Source organism: Ceratotherium simum, chromosome 11 (assembly GCF_057802395.1).
Source record: "Ceratotherium simum simum isolate JZ-2026a chromosome 11, ASM5780239v1, whole genome shotgun sequence".
In the NCBI taxonomy this organism is placed as follows: Eukaryota; Metazoa; Chordata; class Mammalia; order Perissodactyla; family Rhinocerotidae; genus Ceratotherium; species Ceratotherium simum.
The window spans coordinates 36522594-36544081 of NC_141910.1; the positions used below are offsets into that span (position 1 = coordinate 36522594).

At 35.5% G+C, this 21488-nt stretch overlaps 2 protein-coding genes across 4 annotated transcripts in view; one reads left to right on the forward strand and one right to left on the reverse strand.

Moving 5' to 3' along the window:
• The window catches only part of PIGF (phosphatidylinositol glycan anchor biosynthesis class F), a 33598-nt gene extending 17395 nt beyond the window's left edge, over positions 1 to 16203 (forward strand). For all 3 annotated transcript variants that reach the window (XM_004436686.3, XM_087436817.1, XM_087436816.1), the window contains exons 5-6: positions 3433 to 3541; positions 15903 to 16203. In XM_004436686.3, coding sequence (XP_004436743.1) covers positions 3433 to 3541; positions 15903 to 16016 — 223 coding nt within the window. In that variant the 3' untranslated portion in view covers positions 16017 to 16203. The remainder of the gene's footprint in view (positions 1 to 3432; positions 3542 to 15902) is intronic.
• Positions 13287 to 21488, reverse strand: part of RHOQ (ras homolog family member Q) — a 42282-nt gene continuing 34080 nt past the window's right edge. Inside the window, exon 5 of the mRNA XM_004436685.3 lies at positions 13287 to 16562. Within this exon, the coding sequence (XP_004436742.1) occupies positions 16407 to 16562 (156 nt within the window). The 3' untranslated portion in view covers positions 13287 to 16406. The remainder of the gene's footprint in view (positions 16563 to 21488) is intronic.

Sequence of the window (21488 nt, forward strand, 5' to 3'; positions counted from 1 at the left end):
GTCTCAGAAGCCAGGGAGCAGGAGACCCCAAAGCGCTGAGATAGGCAAAGGGAATTCATAAGATGGTGGTGTAGGGAACTCAGGATACAGCTGTGCTTTAGGCTTGGCGAGCACCCAGTCCAGTTTGGAGCAGGTGAAGTGTCTCCACAAAAGAAAGAGAGAGAAAGAGCACCAACAAGCATTGAGAGGTGATGTTTAGTTTCTTTGGAATACTTGAGGATGATTGTGTGACAGGTACCTTAGCAAATGGAGGGTAAAAAAGAGGAAATTCTTAACATCCAAAGAAAATTAAAAATTAACTGTAAGAAGGGAAATATAATTGTGGTTTACTGTGTGGTTCAGCTGTGATGAATATTTTCATACTCATAATAAGGTATATACTGTGCTGTTGATTCAGCTGAGAGGAGATGTTACTGTCCAAGAGGGGATGAGGAGTCAGAAATGTGTATGTGGGGATGGGAGGCTTGTGGGTAGAACGCTAAATCCTCTTCCATTGTAGAAAGCAGAAAGTAACTAAATCTTGAAAAATCTACACATAATGTATCTTCTTTTAAATTTGAAGTACATAGAAGAAACAGTGAAGAGTTGCAAGTATCTGCCTCAGGATCGGAAATCGGGAGTGGGGAGGGATGCAGGGAGGAGTTCTTATTATTATTACTAGTCTAATTGTGATCTTTGACTTTAAAGGTGTTTATATATGCTATTTTGATAAACGTAAAATTTTAATTTTAAAAAGAGAGGCTCTAGAGTTTTTGTGTTTTTTAAACTAGGTCTTGGTTCCATTTTTTCTACATTTATTATGTGTAAGATCTAAACATTCTTGGACACATCAAACAAACAAAATAGAGGACATCCTCTTGGATGTTTGCACTTTTTATTATAACAAATATAAGATGGCCACAAGGGTGCTCTAATGATGAAAAATATGAAGACATGGATCTTGCCCCTTAGCCCTAGGAACTTGGAGCTTAGAGGTTAGATAAGACACGTACATAAATCTTAATGAAACATAGCTCTGATCATATTGCTGCCTTGATTTAAAACCTTCAGTGGCTCCTTTAGTTTGACCTTTAAGGCTTTTCTAAAGTCCTAACCCTAAATCTACCACAATGAGATACGACTTGACACCCACTGATATGGCTATAATCAATAATAACAAGTGTTAGGGAGGTTGTGGAAAAATGGAAACACTTGTACACTGCTGGGGGGAATATAAAATGGCTTAGTTGCTTTGACAAACAGTCTGGCAGTTCTCAAAATGTTAAACGTAGAGTTACTGTATGACCCAGCAATTCTATTCCTTAGTCTGTCCCCCAGAAAAATGAGAGCATATGTCCACACAAAACTTGTTCATTAACGTTTATAGTAGCATTATGCATAGTAGCCACAAAGTCAAAACAACGCAGATATCCATCAACTGATGCATGGAAAAAATAAAATGTGGTATATCCATACAACAAAATATTATTTGGCAATACAAAAGAATTTTTACATGGTACAAAATGGATGAATCTTGAAACATTATGCTAAGTGCAAGAAGCCAGTCACAAAAGACCACACATTATATGATTCCATTTATATGAAATGGTCAGAATGGGTAAATCCATAGAGACAGAAAGTAGATTAGTGGTTGCCTAGGGCTAGGGAGAAGAGGAGATGAGGAATGACTGCTAATGGGCAAAGGGTTTCATTTTGGGGTGATGGTTGCACAACTCTGTAAATATACTAAAAAACACTGAATTGTTCACTTTAAATGAGTGAGTTGTATGGCTGGAAAAAGATTTTCTGGGGCAAGTTTTTACTGTACTCAATAAAGCTGTTTCTTAAAAAAATCCTAACTCTAACCTACTTTTCCGGTCTTCTACTTGGCCTCAACCAATTTTACTTATGTCCTTTTTACCTGCAATACAGCTCTTTCTCTAGTTCTTCAAGAGTAAATGCTACCAGTTCTTCCAAATCCAGCTGAACTTCCTCCTCTTCCATAAAATGGAAAAAGTAAACTCTTCCCAGCAGAAAGTAAACTCTGCTCTCAACATCTACCACACTTTATGTCTCTAGGCACATCACTTATGGATTGCAAATAGAGGAGTTGCGTGTTAAGTAAAAGCTAGTCAACATTTGTCAGCCACGTATAGTCAAAATTTACCTTAGAAAATCCTTTAAATTGCCCAACAGTACAGTTCTCTCTTTGTGTTCAACTTGCCAGTTTTTTCCCAAGATTGGAACAGATCGCTGATCTGTTGAATGTTAGTTGAAGAAACATACTTGCATTTATAGGTGTTATGTAAAATAAAAAAAGATAATAAAGCCCAGCAAATAACACAAATTTGGATATGTGGTGATTGCCTCGAACCTTCTTCCAGCCTCAATTTTCAATAGAAACAAGTTAAAGCTCTTACTTTATATAGGTGGGGAGGGGGAGTAATGAGATGGACAGGTGATAGAAGGATTGATTTATGAACTGACTTGTCATCTGGGACTTCTTTAATTCAGTGTACATTTTGTGTGTAGTAATTGGCCAATTTCTAATGAAAGAAGTCATCTAACAAAACAAATGTTTTCCTCTTTTTCCACACTAGCTGGAAGAAACTGCTTCTCATAAACTTCGTAATAAGTCAACTTCGTATTTTTAAACAATTGAATATTTGGACCCCCCATTACTGCATTGTGGTGGGGTTTTACTCTACTGTAACCAGGCTCATGTTCTACGCAGCTAAGTAATGCTATGAGAGACAGGCTGAAACTAAGATCTAAGAGAATGGCAGAATTATGTCTTTCCACCTTTGCACTCTAAGATGTGCACTTAATAAATAAGCATGGTGGGCAGAATCACTGGATCTTTTGAAATATTTTGCTTTCGTTCTCTACTCTTGCCCCACCAAATAGAGTTGATTTGTTTAAATGAAATGTGCCATACACAGGACTAGTTGAGTAATAATACTCCCTCCATATGATGGAATCTAGTATAACTGTTAAGGGAAAACACAACAGCAAAACTGGGTTTATAACATGATGCATTTGAGTTTTGTTTTGAAGGATATATACATATATGTGTGCATATTTGCAAATATGCATAGCATGTATCATTCTAAACAAAACTGTATATGTATTTGTGCATGCATAAAATATCTGGAAGGATATGGATTAAGTTGCTAATAGCAGTTGCTCTGGAAAGGGTGGGAGAAGACTTAGCTTTCATTGCAAATGCTCTTTTGTATTGTTTGACTTTCACCATGTGCATATATTACCTTTTTAACTGAAAATTGGAATTAATTGTTAATAGTTCATGGTAAATATTTTTATGTCAATTTGAGATGCTAATTTTAAAAGAACAGAACATATATGTATAGTGTTAGTTTATGCTCCTGTTTGTTTAATTCTCCAGCAACTAAGATATATACCACCAGTGATTTACATATTTGTGTTTTACAGAGTTACATCTGTTTGGGAGAATAGTCTCCAGATCACTACCATTTCTAGTTTTGTAGGAACATGGCTTGGAGCCTTTCCTATTCCACTCGATTGGGAAAGACCATGGCAGGTTGGTTTCAGCTATTTAAAGCAGTAAAATAAATGTTTGTACAATGATAGTAAAACTGATGAAGTTAACTGGTATGTATATATAAATTGTTTTGTTCAATTAAGTAGGCTTGCCAGTTCCCTCTGTCACTGTTATCTTGGCGACTGCTTATTGGGACCTGTCTCAGTGCCACAGGCATACAGATCAGTCTGGTTCTATCTTCCATCACTATTTTTTCTACATGTATAGGTGAATAAATAAGCTTAGTTTGTGAATATGTATAGGAGTTTTTAAAAAATAGGCTAGAAGTTGCAGGAATTTCCTATTTTCAACTTTGGTATTCATTGCCTTTGTGGTCTTAGATTCATATTTTCTTAACTTGATTGATGGCCAAATTGAATGTTGATCTTGCAATATTTTTTAAAAGCATATAGCAAAGTGGGTTTTGAAATAGGGGATGTGATATCGAAAGAAGCTCATAAACATCATGTTTTTTGTTTCCTATTACAATAGCACATAAAGCATTATGAGATAACTGTTCTTTTTATCCCTATTCTACAGACGAGGAAACTGATACCTGGAGGATATGTAATATTTCCAAGGTCACTGAGCTAGTAATGGATATATCTTTGTGTTAATTTTTAATAGCGTCATAGTATGCCATTTTATAGTTATTCTAAAGTTTATTTAACAAATTCACCATTGATCATTTAGGCTGTTGCCAATATTTCACTATTATAAAAAGTTCTATGATAATCATCTTTGAATCTATATCTTCATGGATGTTTCCAATTATTTTCTTGAGAATTTCTCTCAAATGGACTTGTGGTATTAAAAATAAATATACTTTCTTTTTCCAACATGAAGAGAATTTTTTTCTTATTACGAAGACAGTATACATTTATTTAGAAAATTTAAGCAATTCTAATAATTATAAAGAAGAAAGTAAAAATTATCAAATATCCAACCACCCAGAGGCAACGCCCATTTGTATTTTGATGATAATTTTTGCAGCTCTCACTCCATGTGTATAACTATTCATAATATATGTTATTTTTAATCCGCTTTTTTTTCCCTTCAACAGTATATTATGGAGCTCATTCCGTGTCAGTGAAAATTTACATATATGTATATTCCATTATTTGGGTAAAATCATATACCAATTTCTTATTAATGGATATTTAAATTGTTCCGTTTTCCCTATTATTTATTTATTATTATTATTATTAATTATAGTGATTACCATACTTAAACATATATCTTTGCATATTTATGTGTCCAGTTTTCTCTTTAGTGTAAATTCTTAGGTAATGAGTGACTGGGTTAAATCTTTGATATATATCTCACTTTCCAGAGGCCTTTGAGGCATCCTTATTATATGTCTTGCACTTAACTGCCTACTTTAAAGTCCGTCCTTTGTGCTTTCTGTTAGATGTTGTCTCCCAGACTGACGAGTTGGTCTTTTACATTCAATAAGTATGGTGGGTTTGCCTTTCCCTATATTGGTTCTTCACCTACTATGTTATAGAAATCCCTGGAGGTTTGGGATGTGTGGTGTCACTGATACTGTTCCCAAGGTTTTGGTGCTAATAAAGGTTTTCTTTATATTTCCTTGGCCATCTCAATGATCACTGGAAGATGGGGATTCATCTGTACTCAAGTTACCATATTATGGAACTTAGTTTCATTCAGCAGTGTCAGTGATTTCTAAATTGGAGGACAATCAAAATCATTGAAACATATACATAGAAAATTGTGTTTTACTCTGTAGTAGATTCATTACTTTCAGATATGTGCAATTAAATGTAAATACAAAGTGTTGATATATAAAGCACCATGGGCCATCAGCTTTAATGAGTTGGTAAGGTAATGTGTAATTAACATGTCAGTTTGCATATAGATGGAATCTGATATCTTATACTTGTTTAAATCTTCTGTTTACAAGACCATGCAGAAGTAGAAACTGAATCATGGGGAGTAGATGTGCCTTTGTAAAATATGGGATTAGTTTTTCATAGAAAGTATATATGTTAATTATTTACAATCCAGTTATCCATTTTGGATTGTTCAGGCTTTTAGTTACTGACTCTCATTTTTCTACCTCTTGTTTACAGTAAGGTGAGCTGGATCCAAATTGATGGTATCAGACTTTTTAAATCAATATAAAGTTTCCATTTGAATTACTGACTTTTAAAAAATATTTTCTAGCTAGCTAATTTAAATATATGACAAGTGTTGGAATTCATTAAGAATGTTTCATTTGACTGGACTATTACTGGTTGTTTAATTATCTTTACTGTTGGGTTGTTTTTATAGTGTTCCAGGTTAATGACCCACTTATTCACTATAATCTTTTAAAATTATGATATATACTGTTGGTGGGATGATAGAATGATGTATAATTAATCATCTTTTATTCATATAATAATTGCCTGCCCCTCTCCCTTTTAGCAGTTATTTACTGATAAACTAGAGAAATGATGAGGTTTCATTTTTTTCTTTCACTTTCTATTTTCAGCAAACAAGGTTTTTTTTTTTTTTGCTTTTTGCTTCATAAGTCTAACTACACAGAATAAGTACTCAGTGTGGCTCATGATGCTGACAGAATCTGCCAGAGAAACAATAAACCAGATAAAGGAATATGGCAGTACCTCAAAATGGAGATTTTTCTAGAGCAAAATTTCATGAGAAGATCCTACTGTATACACTTTATTATCTAAAATATAACATGTATTAAGAAGAGATTTTAGTTCTCCGTTCCTTGTAGCCCAATACAGATTTGATATGTTTGTGGTAAAGCAAGTTTTTCTGGATTGTGATCTGGTTTTATTTATATTCTAGTAAGAGAAACAAGAGTAGCTGGTTAAGCAATTATACCTTCTTTAACAACGTGCACACACAAACAACCCCACAAAAACTTTTTTTTTTTTTTAAAGATTTTATTTATTTATTTTTTTCCCCCCAAAGCCCCAGTAGATAGTTGTATGTCACAGCTGCACATCCTTCTAGTTGCTGTATGTGGGACACGGCCTCAGCATAGCCGGAGAAGTGGTGTGTCGGTGCGCGCCCGGGATCCGAACCCGGGCCGCCAGCAGCGGAGCGCGAGCACTTAACCGCTAAGCCACGGGGCCAGCCCCCCACAAAAACTTTTACATGTTTTAGTTCAATTTTCCCTACTTTGAACTCAAATCTAACTTTGTATCAAGTTCCAGAGGCCGAACATAAGATTATAATGATGTGAGTTCTGTACTCAGCAATTTCAAACATATTTATATTTTTTAAATTGTTGCTTCACTAAATGACTGGCAAGGCCCACTGAAAATATGTAATCTCAACAGAAAAGTTTTTCACATACTAATATGAATTTTGAATAATTTTACGTAATGACAAGTGATGAAAGATACCAGGCATCTTTAGTTGGAGGAAGCCTGCCCATTGTGGGCGCAGCAAGAGGATTTGGCAGGGGGGCTACCCACTACATTGCTGGTCATCTTTGTTGTTGTTTAAAAAAATATCTGAAAGTCATCTTACTTCTCTTCCCTGCTTAATTATTTGCCTTTAAATATCAGCCAGAAAATAAACACTTGAATTGCCCATAACCCAGACAGCCTTCTTCACGCCCAGAGAAAGCTTATAGTTACTGACAAAATAAATATTTTGACTGTGGAAAACCTTTGTACATTATTAATTTGATGCTTTATCTGCTGTAACTAAATAGCTAATCAGTATTTGTTGACTTCTTACTGTGTACAAAGTATATATTCTATGTAAGTATAACAGATACTTAAATATTACACAGGACTGGAATTTAATTTTTTTATAACTTTAATTTAGACTCAGATTGTGATTTAGATTCAGATTCAGATTTAATATGCTCTAATATTTTGCAGAATACTTATGAGCTTTTCATCTGGAAAACGTCTAAATTCTTTCCTTTATCAAAAATGGGCATTTCATGTTATAAAAAAAAATTAATGAGAGGTTAAGAAATGTTGGTTATTCTCAGCAAAGGAAATTTGCCACATTTTATTAATAGGTAGACAGATAATACGATTATTAAGAGCTCTGGCATCAGATTACTGAGTTCAAATCCTGGTTCTGCCACTTGCTAGTGAGGATTAAATAATATAATCTTTCTAAAGTACTTAGTTCAGAACTTGTTACATAGTTACTGCTTAATTAACGTTATAGGCATTTGTGATCTATAAAAGGAGTAGTTTAGGGCCGGCCTGGTGGCTTAGCGGTTAAGCGCTCGCACTCTGCTGCTGGCGGCCCGGGTTCGGATCCCGGGCGCGCACCGACGCACCGCTTCTCCGGCCATGCTGGGGCCGCGTCCCACATGCAGCAACTGGAAGGATGTACAACTATGACATACAACTATCTACTGGGGCTTTGGGGGAAAAATAAATAAATAAATAAAATTATAAAAAAAAAAAAAAAAGGAGTAGTTTAATGACTATTTTTAGCATTACAAAAAATGCAAATTCTATCAAGTTCCCAAAGTGTTAGAGAGTGTGTTAATTGTGTCAGTTTGTTATTTTATTCATTCTGCTCAGCAGTCCTTCAGTTGGTAGAGTGGATTGTTAATTCATCTTTTTGTTTCTCTGGTATTTGGATATTTACAGTGTTTGGATTTCACAAAATTTTTCAATCTTGTCTGACAGGCAATAGAAAGAAAACATAACATTTATAGATCTCTGTGTATGTACCAGGCATGGGGCTTGGCACTGTCACAAAAGTAACTTAATCCTGACAGTTCTAGTGCAAGGTAGGTTTCATTCCCGTTTTTACACAGAAGAAAGTCACAGTGCGGGGAGAGGACACACCTTGCTCAACATTACTCGGCTGATAAGAGGAAGACTTAGGATCCAAACCCGAGCCCCAGGACACCACAATTCTCTTCATTGCTGGAGACTCTGAAACATGGCTTTTCTTTTTAAAAAATGGCCATAGTTTAGATCTCTTTGGAAAAGCTTGACTAGTTAATTATATTGCATTCTTTTCCCACATAAGAATTTCACTTAAATGCCATGACCACTCTGGTGGTGTATGCATTTTAGACCATAAGATTTAAAACATTTGTAGGAGAGTATTTGATGCTAATATGCAAAGCTTTTGTGCCTAGAAAACCCACAAATGCCTTTAAATTCTGGCCCTCAATGCTGGTTCAATGGAATTGAACCAAATAATCAGATCTCTTCTGAGCGTACTTCTTATAAGTTGAAAAGTAAAATTGATTGAGATTGTCTTTAAAACAATTTAAAATCTTTTAAAAATATTAGTACTTATTCCCATCAGATACCAGATAAATGAGGCATTGTTATATTTAAAAATCCTTTTTTGTTTTCTCTAGTTGTATCAGGTTAAAAATTTAATATTTGTGAAATATATATATTCATTTTCTAAAGTCACAGATGCCACAGATAATTCTTTCATATATTGAAGCTAGAAATCATAAGGATTATAACTAAATGAATTACTGCAAATAATGCTAGAGTGAGGGATAAAACTAAGATTATGGATTTAATTGTTGAAGAGTTGCATGTTTTTAGGTTAACTGGTATATCTGTTACCAAAGGTATTGTACAGTGTTTTACACAGACCAAAATAAAATAGTAATTTATATGTTTCAAGCATGGAAAAAAACTATAATACTTAACTGACAGAAAATGGTTTTAGATTTAAAAGGTAGGCTCACTGTAGGGTAATTGTGTTGATAATGCTCTGCTAGCAGGACTTTCATGTGAGAGAAAGTGCTGGCCAGGTTAACTCATTTGCATGATCTTGGCAAGGACCATTTGGCATTACTTGGACAAGAAGTTCCAGACCAGGGACTACACCTCTCCACAAATAGCTCTTTCTAAATCTGTGTTGTTAGTCATAGGAGAGTGGTAGAGTATACACGGATCAGTGCAGATTTACAACCAGAGAAATGTATCCAGAGGAGTAGATTCATCTGCACATGTATTCCTACATCAGGCAATAGCGTTTGCTTTAAGAACATCTGGAAAAACACATCACGTACAACCAAATTCAGAGGAAAATATAAATGATCATTTAAAACCAGTAGAAGTGTCAGCAGGCTTTGAAAGAATCCCATCAGCCATGCAAATGCAAATTTGTGATAAGCACAATAAACAAAACAAACATATTAAAAAGTAGCTTGTAAGAAATTTAGAACTAGCTGCCTGGGTTTTATCTTCCTTTTTTATCTGAAAGAGCCAGTATTCCTAATGGTTGTGAGTTATTCTGAGATTCTAGGTGTTCTGATCTGCAGAAAGTCAGTTTCCCCATGGTATCTGTGACAGCATGTACCTCCCCCAAATTATATTTCAGCACACATTTTTTAAGAATTTATGTTATTAAAATTTATTCAAAATGAAATAATCTTAGTTAGCTCCTTAACTGCTTTTATGTAGGGGCTCAATGAATAGTTTTGAACGAATGGAGTTATTCAAATGGAGACTGTTAAAAATGACACGAATGTCTGCCAGTGGTTGGTTAAATTTCCATAGTTATGCTTCTTAAAATTTATGAAAAACAACAGCTAGGAGCAGGAATCACCCTTCTGTTTCTGAGGGGAGGCTATACATATGGTTAATACAATGCAGTGTGTTGTATAGGCCTTGAGAGTTTTTTCTTGTCAGTTTGTACTCCCCAGACATTCATGTGAATAGCATATATTAGACATGATTATATTACAAGGGCAAGGGAATAGTTCCTACAGCTCCATATAACATTGCTCATGAACTGTTTTTATTTGTTCTAAACTGCTGGTTCTAATTATTACCTAGCAGTTACATAAGAAATACTTACATGAGTGATCATATAATTTTTTTAAGTTATAACATGTAATATACAAAATGATACTGATGTGTGGTACTTTACAGCTTTCATGACAAATTTTAAAATATTACTTCATTTAATACAATAGCCCCATGTTTAAGTACAAGAGGTACTATCATCCCTGTTTTGCATATTGGGAAACTGAGGCTCAGATGTTAAGTGACCTGGCCAAGGGCATACAGCCAGTAAGTGGCTGACCTGGCCCTGCAACTCAGATCTCCCTCCATTGTCCCATGCTGCTTCTCAGAAAACCAAAGTAAAGCTCCCAAGTAAAATATGAAGTATTTTTAAAAGTAGCCTAATATTTTTGTATAAATAAACTTTTTGTTGAATATTTTAAACTAATTTAAAAAAACATCATTATCTAATTTCAAATACCTGATTATCATTTCAGTAAACCTGCAGCAGCTTATAAACTGCCATAGCCAGTGACATACCAAACTAGCTGTTATATGGAGTATCAAAATTTTGTGGGTATCATTTTAATGACATTACAAGGTTCAAAACCTATTTGCACTTAATATATATTATAGGAACCTAAATAATATCGTGCATGTTATCATTAAGTAAAATGTATTTAAACTGTTTATTCTCAAATCACATAACAAACAAATGCCATTTACATCATTGAAATTGATCCTTAAAACTCTGAAACCAAAATGTAAAGGGTCACTGTATTTCTTTGGTCAACTAGAACAGTTAATAAGATACTTGTTAGGGTACAGTGATGAAGAGTACAGGGATTCTTAAACAAGATTCCATAGATGGACTTCAGAAGGCTGTGAACCCTGAAATTATATTCAATACATATGGATCATGTTTGACAAGAAGGAAACACATTCTCTTAGATTAGTTTTTAAAAAATATTTTTAAAGTTCTTAAAATTTGGGCAGGAGTTTTTTAATAGGAGCAGCTTTAGAGATGGTGTATTTGGGGAATGATAGTGTTCTAGATTATAATGACAACTTATTTCATATGTGCCTATTAATAATATGAACTAAAAGATTATCATCAATTATAGCTCACATGTATTGGTCACTTGTACTATGTGCCAGATACTGTTATAGGTAAGTTATAAGTACCACATAGTGCATTATCTCATTTAATCATTACAGCAACCCCGTGAGGTGTTTGATGATGATCCTCATTTTGCAGATGAGAAACCAAGGCACAGAAAAGTTAGGTGACTTGCCCAGGGTCACATATTTAATAAATGGCAGAGCCAAGTCTCAAATCGTCTAATACAAAAATCAGTGTTCTTAATCACCCTTCTGTACTACTTAAAACATGCTTTGAAAAATATCAAACACTACATAGATATATTAGTACATTTTCCTTTCCTAAAATGTAAGCAGAGTTCTGTAGTACTGCCTGATCAGAAGAGAGTCTTCAGGTGGAGATAAGCTTGTATAATTTTGAATAGGTCTTTTAACCAGCAATAATATTGATTTGTTTAACAAAGAAAACAAGCAAAGGTATATCTATATTACTAAGGGTTTTTTTTTTTTTAGCTTATTAGTGAAATTGTTTTATTTCTGAGAGAAAAAAAACTTATTGCTGGTACCATGTACCCAGACCCTATATTAGGCCTTCGTTAATGCTGATTATTTTAAGAGAACACTGACCTTTTTTGGTTTAAGTGATGAAAAATACATTATAAGGAGTCATTTGATTTAGAGAAAGAATAATAGTAGTACTTTAAGCAAGATGCTTTCTTCACATGGTGTAGCTACTCATTTTTTAAAATAGGTTTTTCTTTTTGACAGTAATCTTAATAATTTTACCACCTGCATTGTATTATCTTTAGTTATGCAACAGGGTTTTTTAGTGATTTTTAAAAAATCATTTAAATTTATAAAAAACTGGATAAAAAGAAGACGGTCATTTTGGTGGCAGATGCTTGTGAATGACTTCCTTTACATGAATGTCTGTTTTGAGTTTTCTATTTTCCTTAAACAAAATAAGATAATTATATATAGCCATCTCAGATTACCATAATTTGGAGAAATATTTAGAGGGGTGCAGTTGAATTGTCTGTTCAATAGATGATACCATGTTTTTTTTTAAAAATCCTATTTGTGGCATAAAGAATGTTAAATAGAACCATCTCAGTATGTGAGACAACAGTTTTAAATGGAAAACTTCAAGATCTAATTATGAAAATACATGATTAAGCTAGGATTGGTTGACAAGTCAATATGAATTCTGTTGCCATAGTATAGCTTTGAATTTTTTAAAGCAATTATAAGGTTAGTAGGAAATTGGTTGAAGAAAGGTTATTAGTGGGCAGCCTCCCCCAACTCCCTTCAACTGCTTCTTTTGCCATTTCCTAGCTGGGTCTACAAAAATCAGGAAAGCTGCCCTTATATAAAGAAATTCTCTTATAAAAAAATGACTGTTACAATTAAGGACCACTTATTTCAGGATAGTCAAGCAGGAACCCCTGATCATCACTAGCAAACAGTCTTCAAAGCCAGTCCAACATTTTAATTTGCTGATGACATGGATTTCTTGAGACGCTGAATAACGCCAGTGTTCCAAGCCTTAACCCCTTGTTAGACAAAACTTTTGAACCAATATTTACTTCATTTTTAGCATTCCACTGGAGGTGAAGTATGGCAGCTGTTTAAAGAATGTGTGTGTGAATGTGTATGTATGTGTTTGGAAACAAAGAGCCATACTGGAATTACAGTGTGATTAAAATAGAATTTAGTAACCCAAATTGGAATTTGGCTGAGATTCACGAGGGATTATTATCCTCCCTACACTTTGACAATACGCTCTTTAACAAAGTACAGGTGCTCACATGTGGCCAATGATGAGTAGACTCAGCATGAGAAACAGGAAAGAGTATTATCCCGAATGTTTACAAAGGTGTTAAATAAAAACTATTAAGGTAAGAAGTTCAGTGCTTTACATAGATAGTCAACTATGCATATTATTTTATTTGTAACCCCATGTGTTAAGATGGGACACTGTTAAGGTAACAATCACTTAAAAAGCAACAACCAACAAACCAGTATTTAATTTGGTACTTAAAATTAATAATTAAAACTCAAATGGAAGCAATGCCGAAAGTAAGATAATTCACAATAAAAACCATTAATTCAGGCTTTTATGGAAATATGATAATTCAACATGGGCTAACCTAAAATGTACCTTTAGAGATAGAATAAGGGTATAAGTTAGCAAAGTATTAAATAAGATTTCAAAGAGCCCCTAAAATTATTTTTAAGAACTTGCAGAACTGATTATCTAAATGCAAAAATAATAACTAAGTTTAAGTTCTTTCATACATGTCCTTATTTGAAGCAGTGTATTTGCATTCACTAGCAAAATTCACGTCAATAAGATACTTTTGAAGTATTTTATTTCCCAGATATTTCACTACTTTGAACTAGTTGTTCCAGTGATTAGTCTGAATTTCTACTGAAACCTAAGTGTTTAACGAAGACGTGCTTCTGAAAATAAGGCAGTTTTTCTACAATCTGCTTATGAATAGAAAACAAATCTTTGGTTTTTAGTTAAAGTGGCAGGAAGGATTTTGCAAAAAGAACTACCAAAAAACCAAAGCAATGAAAAGGCTCTTAATAAGCAATGGGAGACTCCAAACCCCATCAAGGTCAATAGAGTACCTAAGGCACCTCAGGTTCAGATGATACAATCATCTTTGCTTAGAGTTCTAATAATCTATATACAGGATTTTTACCATCTTAAGAATGTGAAGCTGAAAAGGTAATGTCCAACAATGATTACTGTGAATAAGAAAGAAAAGAATAATAAGAATTGATAAATGGGAGAGAGATTGGAGTTCATCTCTTCTACCTTCCATATTTATGGATGAGGATCTGACGCTTAATCAAGAAACAGGTGACACCAGAGGTTTTGTTTGCAGATTTCTAGTCCATTTCTTTTAGGGCAGGACAAATTCTAGATTTTAACTTTCATTGGCTAGTAAACCAAGGATGAAGTTTCAGAGATGTGAATTTGAGAGAAAAAAAATATCCCCATCAAATCCCCAAAGGCAAGTTGGAAATGTGTAATACTTTACTGTCTTAATTCCTTTATACCATGTGTTGGACAATTTAGCTAATACACTAATTGATTTATACAATTCCATCTAAAAATAGCAGACCAAAAGTAAATGAAAAAGTTACATAAGATTCCACTTGAGCATACATGAGGCCATGATACTTAATGTGAACCACCACTTCTTGGGAGAAAGAAGACATCCACTGTCCAGTTCAGAGAGGAAGCTCCTGACTAGTTATCCAGTAGACTCTCCACTCTTCAATGGGGAAGATGATGCTATGTTTTAAAAAATCTCTACAAAGCTCACATACAAGACAGTACATCCTAGATTTGTGACTGATATGAGCATTTAAGGCTGTCATTTTCAAGTATAAAAGTTTAGTGTTCCATTACCCAATCTGTGCAATAGACATAGCTATAAGCTCAAGTCATAGAAATTAACAGAAGCTCACCAAAGACATAAAGAAATCATAATTTAGGCAACAGCAAGTTTAAATGTAGGAAAGGCTGGAAAATATTTATGGATTAGATTATGCTTCTCTGAACTGTATTAGTTTGTTCACAATGAAACTTTGTCTAACACTATTGTTTGTTGCATGGCATTTGGAATAAGGCAGATCCACAGCAGACCAAACAAGGAACCTTAAGTAGGTAATAGAACTAGTAATTAAGATGGTTCACCTCTAACACAGTTCTATGGCCTGTTCCCCCAGAGAAAGATTAGAAATGGCTCCATTATACCAAACAAGCTTCACAGGTGAACATGAAAAATTTTTTTTAAAGCAAGGCCTTTCACCTAGGGACCAACATGCACTGCTTGTGGATGAAATATATCAACATTATTTACTTCTGGCTTGATGTAATATTGTGAAATGTAATATGGCTGGAGAAAATGAGCATTTGGAAGCCAGTATTTCATTTAACTTACACTCTAGGTGTGTACTTAAGTTGTAGTTCTATAACTTCTGCTATGGTTCCAATGTCTATATCTGAAAGGTGGCATCAGTTTTATTATGGAAGCAGTTGCTTTGTTAGAAATTCCATATAACATGCTTGAATTCTAGGTCTTTTCTCTAACACAATTTAAAGTTTCTTGTGGTTTGGTCAGCATACACACTTCTCATTTCATTTGATATACAAGCCAATGTGGAAATTAAAAAACAAAATTACCCACTAGTTCAGAGAGCTAAACTGAGTCCAGGATTATGGCAAAATCTGACTCACAATTTTAATTTGTAATCTTAGCATGTATCTCATGCAGTCTGGGGAGCATCAAACTAAGTCTACAATCGCCAGAAGCCTTGTTACAGCTGAATGTACATTAACTCAACTGTGTACATTTTTAGTGTTCATGATAAATGCAGTCGGGACCTTATTACACTTTTGGCATTCTTTAAGAAAGCACATTAAGCTTTAATATAGAAATATTTAGGTTACACTTAACTTGTGCTCAAGTAATAATAAAACGTTTGTTCTGTTTTGATCTCATACATTCTCTCCTCAGGTCTGGCCCATCTCCTGTACGCTTGGAGCGACCTTCGGCTACGTGGCTGGCCTTGTTATCTCACCACTCTGGATATACTGGAATAGAAAGCAACTTACGTACAAGAACAATTAATTGGAGCAGAGGGAGAAGATACTTCTTTGTGCAGATTCCATAAAGACTGTGCAGAAAGCCAGGCAGTTCCATTTACAGCACTGTTTTTTATATAGTTACAACATGATGTGATTGTAGCTTTTTAAACTATGAAACCCCTGAGAGATTGTACCTTCTAGTGGAAATAAAGTATTTATATTAGACTGTGGCTTCAGATGCGTTTTGCTGCTTCTTGGACCTTTAAGAAACATTCTTAATGAAGTTTATACAATTCTGAGGACACGGTTGGTTTTGTTTTTCCTTTCAAGTTTTAAACTGCTTCATTATTTCTAAGAGGTCTGGGTATAGCTGTAGCATTTCATATGCTTTCTGAGAGAAATGGACAGTTTCCTTGGCCACTGAAGATGTTTCTCATGTAATCAAACAACAGTTTATACATCTTGATCCTATTCTTTTTTTTACTGTGTGTTTCTTTGGAGTTAAAATGGCTATGATAGCCTCATCAAAAACAGTCTTCAATCCCTTCTGCGTTAAAGCTGAACATTCCACATAGCAGCACGCTCCTATCTGAGAGGGAGAAAAAAATCACAAATATATAAAATCTTTTTTACACAGTTGGTGTGACACAAACACATCATTGTAAGGAAAACTATAAAATACAGCTATGCAAAAAGAATGAAATCATCATCCATATTCATAATACCCAGAGACAGCTAACTTAAAATACTAATGTATATCCTTTCAGACTTTTTTTATGAAAAATTCTTTCATTCATCAAATATTTACTGACTACCTACTGTATGCCAAGCACTGTTTTATGTACTGGGGAGAATGTCGATGAACTGAACAAAAGAGCAGTCTCTGCTGTGTGATGCGTACACTAGCTTATGTTCTACTGGGGCAGGGGCACACAGAGCAGGCAACACAGAGCAGATGGTGGTACCAGCTATGAGAAAACGACAGCAGAGGGAGGGAGATGGGGAGTGCAGAGGACAGTGTGGTGGTCAGGGAGAGCTGCTCAGCAAGGTGAAGTCTGATGAGTGAGGGATACCTAGGGGCAGAGTTTCCAGGCAGACAGAGCCACAGATGCAAAGACCCTGATGCAGGAGCACGCATGGAGCATTCGTTCAGGGAATGGTAAAGAAGCCAGAGTGGCAGGAGAGAGTGAGCAAGGGGGAATGGGTAAGACATGAGGTCAGTGAGGTAGCCTTGAGGCCACTCTAAGGACTTTGGCTTCTACTCTGAGAGGGGACCTATTCATTCATTCATTCATTCATGCATGCATTGAAAATTTACTGCGCACTCCTATTTGCCAAATGTGAGAATACAGCAAGGAACACAATTAAGTCCCTACCCTACTCTCATGAAGCTTACATAGCATAGAGGTAAACATAAACATAGAGGTAGGATGTCAGAAGGGTAATATGAGGTCTGAAGGAAAATGGGGAAGGGAGATAGGTAGGGAATGGGGACAAGATCAGGCAAGGTCTCACCGAAAAAGTGATCTCTGAGCAGACCTGAAAGGAGTGCAAGAATGAATAATGGCTACATAGGGAAGAACCTTCCAGGCAGAGGGGGCAGCAAAAGTACAAAGGCCCTGAGGTAGAGGACTCTGGGGAAACAGCAAGCCCATGTGTCTGGAATACAATGAGTGAGGCAGAGAGGGAGTAGGGGCCTCAGGCCACGGGGAAGACTGTGGCTTTTATTTACTCTGACTGAGCTGGGGAGCCACTGGCGGATTCTGAGCAGAGAAGTGGCCTGATGGAGCTCACTCTGGCTGCTGTCTTGAGAACAGATTAACTTGAGGCACAGATAGAAGCAGAAAGGTGAGTTCGAGGCTGTTCCAGCAATCCAGGCCAGAGATGGAGGGGGCCTGAACCAGGCTGACAGAGGAGAGGATGTTGAGGAGCGTCTCGATTCTGGATATATTCTGAAGGTAGAACAATATGTTTTGCTGAAGCGCTGGCTGTATGGTATGAGAAAAAGAGCAAGGTCAAGTGTGATGTCAAGGTTTTTGACTTGAGTAACTGGGAGGTCAGGCTTGGAGGGTAAAAGTAGGAATTCTGTTTTGGACATGTTAATTTTGAGATGCTTAGCCACCTAGATGGACTTGTTGAATGAACAGTTGGATAACCAAGTCTAGAATTTAGGTAAGAGGTCAAGGTTGGAGGTAGAAATCTGGGAATCTTCAGTAGTAGATTGTTCAAACCACAAGACCCATAGAAGCTCACCTAGGCCTAGAGAGTTGCGTGTGGATACAGAAGAAAGGTGTCCAAGAAGCTGTGTGCTGATCCCTGGGCCCTCCAACATTCAGAGACAGGGAGATGAGGAGAGGAGAGGCCAATGAGAGGGGAGAAAACCCAAGAGGGCATTCAAGAAAGCCAGGTGAGAGTGTTTCAAGAAGGAAGCAGCTGTGCCAGATGCTGCTGACAGGGCTAGAAACGGGATCATACTGTTTTGCAACCACTTTTTTCCCTTAAACTATATAATAAATATGAACACCTCAATAGATACATTAGGATAAAGTTTTTATAGATGCAGGAATTTTTTGCCATTATGAACAATGCAGCAACTTTGTACCATCTCTTGAAGCACATCTCTAATAATTTTCTTAGGATAAACTCCTACATATGGAATTGTTTGATCAAAAGTGTGCATGACATGGAACATTCTCCAGGACTGATCACATATTAGGCCACAAAACAAGTCTCCATAAATTTAAGAAGATTGAAATAATACCAAGCATCTTTTCTGACCACAACAATATGAAACTAGAAATCAACTATAGGAAGAAAATCAGAAAAGCCACAAATACGTGGAGATTAAACAAAATGCTACTGAACAATGACTGGGTTAACGAAGAAATCAAAGAAGAAATCAAAAAATACCTGGAGACAAATGAAAATGAAAATACGACATGCCAGAATTTATGGGATACAGCAAAAGCGGTTCTAAGAGGGAAGTTTATAGCGATACAGGCCTATCTCAACAAACAAGAAAAATCTCAAATAAACAATCTAACAATGCACCTAAAGGAACTGGAAAAAGAAGAACAAACCAAGCCCAAAATCAGTAGAAGAAGGGAAATAATAAAAATCGGAGCAGAAATAAATGAAATAGAGACCAAAAAAACAATAGAAAAAATTAATAAAACCAAGAGCTGGTTCTTTGAAAAGATCAACAAAATTGACAAATCTTTAGCTAGACTCACCAAGAAAAAAAGAGAGAAGGCACAAATAAGTAAAATCAGAAAAGAAAGAGGAGAGGTTACAACAGACACCTCAGAAATACATAAGATTATAAGAGAATACTATGAAAAGCTATATGCCAACCATTTCGACAATCTGGAAGAAATGGATAAATTCTTAGAATCATACAACCTTCCAAAACTGGATCAAGAAGAAGTAGAGAATTTGAATAGACCAATCACCAGTAAGGAGATCGAAACAGTAATCACAAACCTCCCCAAAAATAAAAGTCCAGGACCAGACGGCTTCCCTGGGGAATTCTACCAAACATTCAAAGAAGACTTAATACCTTTCCTTCTCAAACTCTTCCAAAAAATTGAGGAGGGGGGGAAGCTCCCTAACTCATTCTACGAAGCTGACATTACCCTGATACCAAAACCAGACAAGGACAACACAAAAAAAGAAAATTACAGGCCAATATCACTGATGAACATCGATGCAAAAATCCTCAACAAAATACTAGCAAATCGCATACAACAATATGTTAAAAAGATTACACACCATGATCAAGTGGGATTTATTCCAGGGATGCAGGGATGGTTTAACATTCGCAAATCAATCAACGTAATACACCACATTAATAAAATGAAGAATAAAAATCACATGATCATCTCAATAGATGCAGAGAAAGCATTTGACAAGAGACAGCATCCATTTATGATAAAAACTCTGAATAAAATGGGTATAGAAGGAAAGTACCTCAACATAATAAAGACCATATATGAGAAACCCACAGCTAATATCATCCTCAATGGTGAAAAACTGAAAGCCATCCCTCTAAGAACAGGAACCAGACAAGGATGCCCACTGTCACCACTCCTATTTAACATAGTACTGGAAGTCCTAGCCAGAGCAATCAGGCAAGAGAAAGAAATAAAAGGGATCCAAATTGGAAAGGAAGAAGTGAAACTGTCACTATTTGCAGATGACATGATTTTATATATAGAAAACCCTAAAGAATCCACCAGAAAACTTTTAGAAGTAATAAACGAATATGGTAAAGTTGCAGGATACAAAATCAACATACAAAAATCAGTTGCATTTCTGTACACTAACAACGAAGTAGCAGAAAGAGAAATTAAGAATACCATCCCATTTACAATTGCAACAAAAAGAATAAAATACCTAGGAATAAATTTAACCAAAGAGGTGAAAGATCTGTACACCGAAAACTATAAAACATTTCTGAAAGAAATTGAAGAAGACACAAAGAAATGGAAAGATATTCCGTGCTCTTGGATTGGAAGAATTAACATAGTTAAGATGTCCATACTTCCTAAAGCCATCTATAGATTCAATGCAATCCCTATCAAAGTTCCAACAACATTTTTCACAGAAATAGAACAAAGAATCCTAAAATTTGTATAGAACAACAAAAGACCCCGAATAAGTAAAGGAATCCTGAGAAAAAAGAACAAAGCTGGAGGTATCACACTCCCTGATTTCAAAATATACTACAAAGCTATAGTAACCAAAACAGCATGGTACTGGCACAAAAACAGACACACAGATCAATGGAATAGAATCGAAAGCCCAGAAATAAACCCACACATCTATGGACAGCTAATCTTTGACAAAGGAGCCAAGAACATACAATGGGGAAAAGAAAGTCTCTTCAACAAATGGTGTTGGGAAAACTGGATAGCCATATGCAAAAATGAAAGTAGACCCTTACCTTACACCATACACAAAAATTAACTCCAAATGGATTAAAGACTTGAATGTAAGACCTGAAACTGTGAAACTTCTAGAAGAAAACATAGGCAGTACGCTCTTCGACATCGGTCTTAGCAACATCTTTTCAAACACCACGTCTGACCGGGCAAGAGAAACAATAGAAAAAATAAACAAATGGGACTACATCAAACTAAAAAGCTTCTGCACAGCAAAGGAAACCATCAACAAAACGAAAAGACAACCTAACAATTGGGAGAAGATATTTGCAAACCATACTTCTGATAAGGGCTTAATCTCCAAAATATATAAAGAACTCATACATCTCAACAACAAAAAAACTACCAACCCAATTAAAAAATGGGCAAAAGACCTGAACAGACATTTCTCCAATGAAGATATACAGATGGCCAACAGACACATGAAAAGATGTTCAAAATCACTATCAGGGAAATGCAAATCAAAACTACAATGAGATATCACCTCACGCCCATCAGAATGTCTATAATTAACAAGACAGGAAACAACATGTGTTGGAGAGGATGTGGAGAGAAGGGAACTCTCATACACT